Below are 7,687 nucleotides of genomic sequence, written 5' to 3' on the forward strand. Positions count from 1 at the left end.
TCCTCGGTCTAGTTAGGCACTGAATAAAGAAAAATCCTTTTTTATCTTTTTTGAATTTGCCACAATTCTGTTTAATTGAATGTCCACTTGATCTTGTGTTATGAAACAGGGAGAACAGATTCTGGATCTATTCTATACCAGAATGTATTTTACAGACTTTTCTCATATCCCCCCTAATTCATCTCATTTGTAAGGTAACAATCCCAGTCTTTTCAACCTCTCTCCTTATGAGAGTTTCCTTGGTCTTTGAATCTTCTGATTGCCCCTGCCTAAACCCCTCTCGTTCTGCAATATCCTGTGATGGGGTGCCTAGTACTACACAGAAGAGTCTAGAGGAGAGTGAAACGTTGAGTCAATGACCTCATGGCATTGTATTTTCTGTATGATTCTTCATTGCACTCCTCCTGGATCCTAATATTTTGTTCAATTTCTGTGTGTGATTGCACTGTGAGAAGGGTCACACAGCTGTGTACCATAACACCCAGGTCCCTGTCCTGAGTTCATACAGTTAAATTAGAACTTTGTTAGGTGTTTGAGGAGTTCAAGTTTTTCCCTCCAATGGGCATACATGCTGCAGGTATCTACATTCAAGTTCATCTGCCATCATGCTGCCCATTCACCTGGCTTGGTGATCTCCCTGTGAGGACATCTCTGGACTTGACTCTGACCTAAATAATTTGGTGTCATCTGTAAATATTTGTAACTCACTGCTCATCTCCCTTTCTAGACTGGTAATAACTACAAAATATTTACTGTACTATGTGTAATAAAGTATGTAACCCACTTCATTATGTTTCCCTACCATTACAGGCACCTTGAGCATTTCTGAACCTGATCGATGCATCGACCACCTCATGGCAGGAATCAACCTCACACACTCTGTCCCTTCATCATTCATCCTAACAGGCATCCCTGGCCTGGAAGCTGAGCACCTATGGATGTCCATCCCTTTCTCTACATTCTACTTTATTGGAATGTTGGGAAATTTCACACTTCTGTTTGTCATAGGCAAAAACCAGACCCTGCACAAGCCGATGTACCTGCTGCTCTGCATGCTGGCACTCACAGACATTGGCACGACTACCTCCATCATGCCGAAGGCACTGTTTATATTTTGGTTCAATTTAAAAGTTATTACTGTGGGTGGCTGTCTCACCCAGATGTTCTTCCTTCACGCGGTTTCTGCTCTGCACTCAGCCATACTCATGGCTATGGCCTTTGATCGCTACGTTGCCATATGTCACCCTCTGAGATACGCCACGATCCTCACCAACGCACGCATAGCGATGTTAGGGCTCGTGGGTTTGGTAAGAGCTGTTCTCCTAGTACTTCCCCTGCCCCTGATTCTGAGCAGGCAGCCATTCTGTGCCAACCGCATTATCCCCCACACGCACTGCGAGCACATAGCTGTGGTGAAGATGTCGTGTGCGGACACCACTGTCAACAGGACATATGGCTTGATGGTGGCCTTTGTAGTCATGGGGTCAGACCTGATGCTCATTGCCGTGTCCTACAGTCTGATCACCAGGGCCGTCCTAAGAATCTCCTCCAAGAAAGCCCATCAGAAAGCTCTTAATACCTGCACAGCCCACATCTGTGTGATGCTGACATCTTATACGTCCGTCCTCTTCACCATTCTGACACATCGCTTCGGTCAGGCCATCCCTCCCCATGTTCACATCATCTTGGCTGACCTCTTCTTCCTTGTCCCTCCCGTGCTCAACCCTATCATTTATGGGGTCAAAACCAAAGAGCTTCGTGACAAAGTGGGCAAATACACCTGCAGAAGGTGATCAGCTGGGGCCACTGAATTTAAACCTGCCAGACAAAAGTGGGAAAGGAGATCTCCCTGGTAACCAAGGATGCTATCTTCTAGTTTGGCTGTTCTCAGCATTGTGGAAGTTCACAGTCTGAGAAGTTCCTCACACCTAATATTTTATCACTCCATCACAAAGCTCTGCTCTGCACAAAGCTCTCTCTGTTACTAAATTCTCTCTCTCTGATCATCACCTGATCTCTTTCAGCATCGCTTGTCAGCCCCCAACCCTACCCACCCTTACAGTGCTAAATTCTATTGTGCTCAGCCCATCATGACCTAGATTGGCCAGTATGTCATTTTTGTGATTGTTTTGTGGAGACCTTGAACTGTTGGAGCAACAGGGTTGAGTTTTGTCTATAGTTCACTAGCCTCATACTCAGAACAACCAAGTAGAGCACTTTTGGATTGAAGGTCTCAAACAGATGGATGCTCCTGGGGACAAAGACTTTAGTCAACTTGGCTTGCTTGCTCTTTCATTGCTGTTGCTACACTTTAGCAATGCTGCAGTTGAAAGACTGTTTTCTCAGATAAACTTGATAAAAACAAAACTGTGCAACAAGATGCAAGAGGAACTTTTAGAAAACATTCTTAATGTTAGGGCATACAGGCAAGAACACAAAATGTGTTGTGAACATTTTCCACCAGAGAAAGAAAAGATTGCTCTGGTAACTGCTGATATATGACCAGCAGCAGAAGCATTCTACTTCCAACACAGGGAGCAAGGGTGAAATGTTGCCTTCTAGAGACTAATATTCAATACCATCACTGAATGCTATTAGAAATAAATACAATAATGTTGTTGGTTTTAAACTACATATGTTTTGGGCTATTTTGGGGCCATTTTTAACACCATCATTTTCAGTGTTTTGTTTGAAACGTTTGCTAACACTCAGTCAAGATACATGTATCAATGCTGGATGTTTGATTTTGAATTTGCTTTTCATCTTACAGCTTTTATGCTAATGTGGACTGTTAGAGAGCTTATTCCTTCTCTCTCCCACTTCCCTGGTCCTTCTCGCATGAACAGAGAGCAACAATACCCAAAGTCCAAAGGTGCAAACAATTCAATGTTTATTGGGGTGAACTTCCAGCAAGCTTAAATCCAAGTTCCTTTTTGCTTATTTTCGAATCCCAACTTACTTCCTGTTTGCCCCTAATTTATATAGTAATATTCTTAGCTATACCTTAACCAATCATTCTACTTACCTAACCAATCCTAACATATTGTAACATGATTAGCCAACCAATTATATCCCACCACCTTAATTAGTTTACACCCAGCAAAATTAATTATACAGCAGACAGAAACAATCACAGAACCAGACAGAGACCATGCCAATAAACAATAGCAAAGTGGGAATTCTAATTTCAAAACAATACAGAAGTGAGGATTTCACAACTACGTCTATAAAGACATAAAGGTTTCCCAGCTGTGTCCATTGATAAGTGAGGTCTTACCAAACAGAAAGCTATCAACCTCAATTTCCTTTTACATCTTATAGGCACTTCCCTTTCTCGGGAGGTGATAGATCGGATCACCTTCCTAACAGCCCCAGATTGCCTCATTTCTATGTGACTAGTTTGGAATGTGAGGAGGTTACCGGTCGCTTCCCAGCTTATGGCTGCCTCTGTTGCTTAGCCAAAGGCCTTAGCCCAAGAACAGGGCCTCAGACTGTCACAGTAAGACAAGGCCCTTACACAGATTCTTTCTTTTATATCTCTATAACTAGCTAAATAATAAACATATACCTAAATTCTTAAAGTACAGGTCTTTACATCTATATCATAGACTATCAGGGTTGGAAGGGACCTCAGGAGGTCATCTAGTCCAACCCCCAGCTCAAAGCAGGACCAATCCTCAATTTTTGCCCCAGATCCCTAAATGGCCCCCTCAAGGATTGAACTCACAACCCTGGGTTTAGCAGGCCAATGCTCAAACCACTGAGCGATCCCTCCCCTAACACTACACCCCCTCTCCTAACACTACACACACTACACTGGGGCTGGGGGGGGGGAGCGGCTTACTACATTACTTATAGGTTATAGGTTATAATTAGTGGCTGTTCGCTAGCGGGTGGGCCCCCGTTGATCTTTTCCATATGCAACGTAACACAAATACAGTTAACAACACACCAGCTGCTATGATAATCCACAGCAACACTGAGAGTCCTGACCACTGCAGTATGGTCCAACATCCTGGCCACCACCAAAAACATTGCTTCTCCTCCTTTGATAGGGTTAAAAGTTTGTCAGCACCATCCTGTAGTGAGTATTGTAAGTGTGTCCAACTGTTGGCGCTTGCAGCAAGTTGCTCTTGTAATCTTTGTGTACTTTTGTCCATATTGTGTGTCCACTGAATATCTGCAGTGAAATTTGGTATTATCCAAACCAGTTCAACTACTTGGTACGGTATGGGGTAGTAGGTGCTGGTTCGATTGTTTACAACGATTAAGTCCACTGATCCATTGCTGCACCATAGGCCAGGTGGTAGTGTATAGACGTTCATAATTTGGTCATACACTGGAAGGATTTTGCCTCCTAGTGTTATATTGCAGGATTGCATGCATTCCCAATACAATACACATCCCCATATACATTACCCCTAAATGCCCCGCCCCCTTTGCAATCAGCCATTGATCCTGCTTCTCCATAGTCATAGGAGAGGGGCACATCCATATTTCTCCTCTGGATATACAACTGCTTAACGTGAAATTTTGTCAGGGTGTCACATCCTCACATGGACCAACTCTTGCTGGGGCTTGTATTTTTCTTTTAATCAAATCTGTACTGGGCATCTAAAGAAAGCTTTCATTTTTTACTCAATGTATAGATCAATGTGTTAATAAAAGAAACCTTTTTTTCAAGAAATAGATTTCTTTGGTTGAAGAAAGTGATTGGGCTACTTTTACATTAGTTTTTGAGTCACTTTGGGCTATTAATGCAGTAGAAATCTGACAACCACAGGCCAGCCAGATCCAGAAGACCAGAGAAGCAGCCCAGGATGCAGATCTGGGCTGGAGCCAGGGAAGCAGCACTGAGCCAGAAGAACCAGAGCTGGGCTGGAGGCAGAGAAGCAGAGCTCAGGCTGAGCTGGGGAGCTGCAGCTGAAGCAGACCAGAACCGGGAGCTGGGTCGGCACAGACCAGCTGCGCCAACGGGGAACCAGGGCTGAGCCACAGCAAGGGGCTGTGGGGCCAGAGCCAGGATAGTGGAGGCCAGCTGTGCCACAAGTAAAATGGCAGCCAAGCACAAGAAGCAGCTGAGGAGAGCAAGGTGGGGCCATAGGCAGAGGGCCCAACACAGGGAGACGTCACCAGAGAAGATGGCCTTGAAGGCTGGACGCAGAAGGGGGGATGTGAACCTGATGGGAGGGCAGAATGATGGGAAGAAGGGTCCTGTCACCTAGAGCCCGAGGGCGTGTGGGCACTGCCAGAGCGGGTCTCTTACCTGCGGTATCACCCCAGCACAGCCAGAGTGGGTCCTGGGACAAGTGAGGAGCAGACCGTGAACTTTTCTTACACCCCAGAGACAGCTGTCTGTGACGTTTCATGTGCCCATAGGGTGGGTTCCTTGTTTCCCTTAACATTTTCCTTATTTTTTTTTCTTTATTTTCTTTATTTACTTACGGTTTCTGTTTAATAAACAGTTTGTGGTTTGAACGCCATGCCTTGATTAGCAGGTCAGGGAAGTGGCTGATGCAGGGACAGTGCCCCAGAGTGTAGACACTGTAGCCTCTCTCCTAAGTGATCACAATGAGACTGCGGGTCAAACCCAAGGCCTGGCTTTCACATGAGTGGTTTCGGTGATGGCCCAGGGCAATGTATTGAAGGGGGTGTGGTTTGATATCTCCCATCTGACCTGACTGGCCAACCGGGAGCCAGCTGGGCTTATGGAGACAGGCAGCCAGACAAGAGACACACAGCGCTGGAGGGGGCAGACCCAAGCTACAGCTTGACAAGGCAGGCACTCAGCCAAGTAACTCTTTGGCTTAAATCCAAAATCACTCCTCACAATTTGAGGGCATCAAATGTTTGGTAGCACATCTCAGATTCATGTTTCAGGGTAGTAGTCGTGTTCGTCTGTAATTGCAGAAAGAACGAGGAGTACTTGTGGCACCATACAGACTAACCAATTTTTTTGGGCATAAGCTTTTGTGGGCTAAAACCCACTTCATCAGATGCACAGAGTGGAATATACAGTAGATAGATTAGATAGATAGATAGATAGATAGATCTATAGATAGATAATATGAAAATGTGGAGGTTGCCATACCAACTTTAAGTGGCTTAATCAATTAAGGGGAACTATTATCAGCAGAAGAAAAAAAAAAGTAGCAAGGAAGGAAATCACAGTCTTGTTGCCATCCGGCTAAAGGGTAGCCCACCAACCCAAGTAAAGGGGTACTCTGTACCCAAAGGCTCACAGGCTGGACAGCATTAGCAGTTTCCTCAGAAAGCAGACAATGATCATAGGACTTTCTACAGATTAGTATGGAACCAGCTTTTAGCCTATGAGAAAAAGCAAGATAATTTCCTACCTGTGAACTCAATAAATCATAGAATCATAGAATCATAGAATATCATGGTTGGAAGGGACCTCAGGAGGTCATCTAGTCCAACCCCCTGCTCAAAACAGGACCAATCCCCAATTAAATCATCCCAGCCAGGGCTTTGGCAAGCCTGACCTTAAAAACTTCTAAGGAAGGAGATTCTACCACCTCCCTAGGTAACGCATTCCAGTGTTTCACCACCCTCCGAGTGAAAAAGTTTTTCCTAATATCCAACCTAAACCTCCCCCACTGCAACTTGAGACCATTACTCCTTCTCCTGTCCTCTTCTACCACTGAGAATAGTCTAGAACCATCCTCTCTAGAACCACCTCTCAGGTAGTTGAAAGCAGCTATCAAATCCCCCCTCATTCTTCTCTTCTGCAGACTAATTTCCATCCCACCATTAAACTCAGCCTGGACCAGTCCACACAAGAGACCATTTCCTGGACACTACAGTGCAAATAAGCGACGGTCACATAAACACTACCCTATACCGGAAACCTACTGACTGCTATACTTACCTACATGCCTCCAGCTTTCACCCAGAATATACCATATGATCCATTGTCTACAGCCAAGCCTTAAAATACAACCACATTTGCTCCAATTCCTCAGACAGAGACAAACACCTACAGGATCTCTATCAAGCATTCATAAAACTACAATATCCACCTGATGAAGTGAAGAAACAGATTGACGGAGCCAGATGGGAACCCAGAAGTCACCTGCTACAAGACAGGCCCAACAAGGAAAATAACAGAACACCACTGACCATCATCTACAGCTCCCAGCTAAAACCTTTATAGCACATCATCAAGGATCTACAACTTATTGTGGAAGACAATCCTTCACTCTCACAGACCTTGGGAGATAGGTCATTCCTCACTTACAGACAGCCCCCCAGCCTGAAGCAAATATTCACCAGCAACTACACACCAAAGAACACAAACACTAACCCAGGAACCAGTCCCTGCAACAAACCCCGTTGCCAACTCTGTCCACATATCTACTCAAGTGACACCATCATAGGACCTAACCACATCAGCCACACCATGAGGAGCTTGTTCACCTGCACATGCACTAATGTAATATATGCCATGATGTGCCATCAATGCCCCTCTCCATGTACATTGGCCAAACCGGACAGTCTCTGTGCAAAAGAATAAATGGACACAAACCGGACATCAAGAATTTTAACATTAAAAAACCAGTAGGAAAGCACTTCAATCTCCATGGACACTCAATAACAGACTTGAAAGTTGCCATACTTCAACAAAAAAACTTCAAAACCAGACTCCAATGTGAAACTGCAGAACTGT

The 7,687-nt window shown here is 44.7% G+C and overlaps 1 protein-coding gene across 1 annotated transcript; it reads left to right on the forward strand.

Moving 5' to 3' along the window:
* Positions 1 to 296: 296 nt before the first annotated feature.
* Positions 297 to 1,793, forward strand: LOC144278541 (olfactory receptor 52P1-like). The gene is made up of 2 exons (XM_077839889.1): positions 297 to 339; positions 811 to 1,793. Exon 2 carries the CDS (start codon positions 855 to 857, stop codon positions 1,791 to 1,793), a length of 939 nt encoding a protein of 312 aa, XP_077696015.1. The 5' UTR covers positions 297 to 339; positions 811 to 854.
* The last annotated feature ends 5,894 nt before the right edge of the window (positions 1,794 to 7,687 follow it).

The sequence above is a fragment of the Eretmochelys imbricata genome, chromosome 1, assembly GCF_965152235.1.
Source record: "Eretmochelys imbricata isolate rEreImb1 chromosome 1, rEreImb1.hap1, whole genome shotgun sequence".
NCBI lineage: Eukaryota > Metazoa > Chordata > Testudines > Cheloniidae > Eretmochelys > Eretmochelys imbricata.

Coding starts and splice junctions, on each gene's coding strand:
- LOC144278541 (XM_077839889.1), top strand. CDS start 855: ATGGCAGGAATCAACCTCACACACTCTGTCCCTTCATCATTCATCCTA.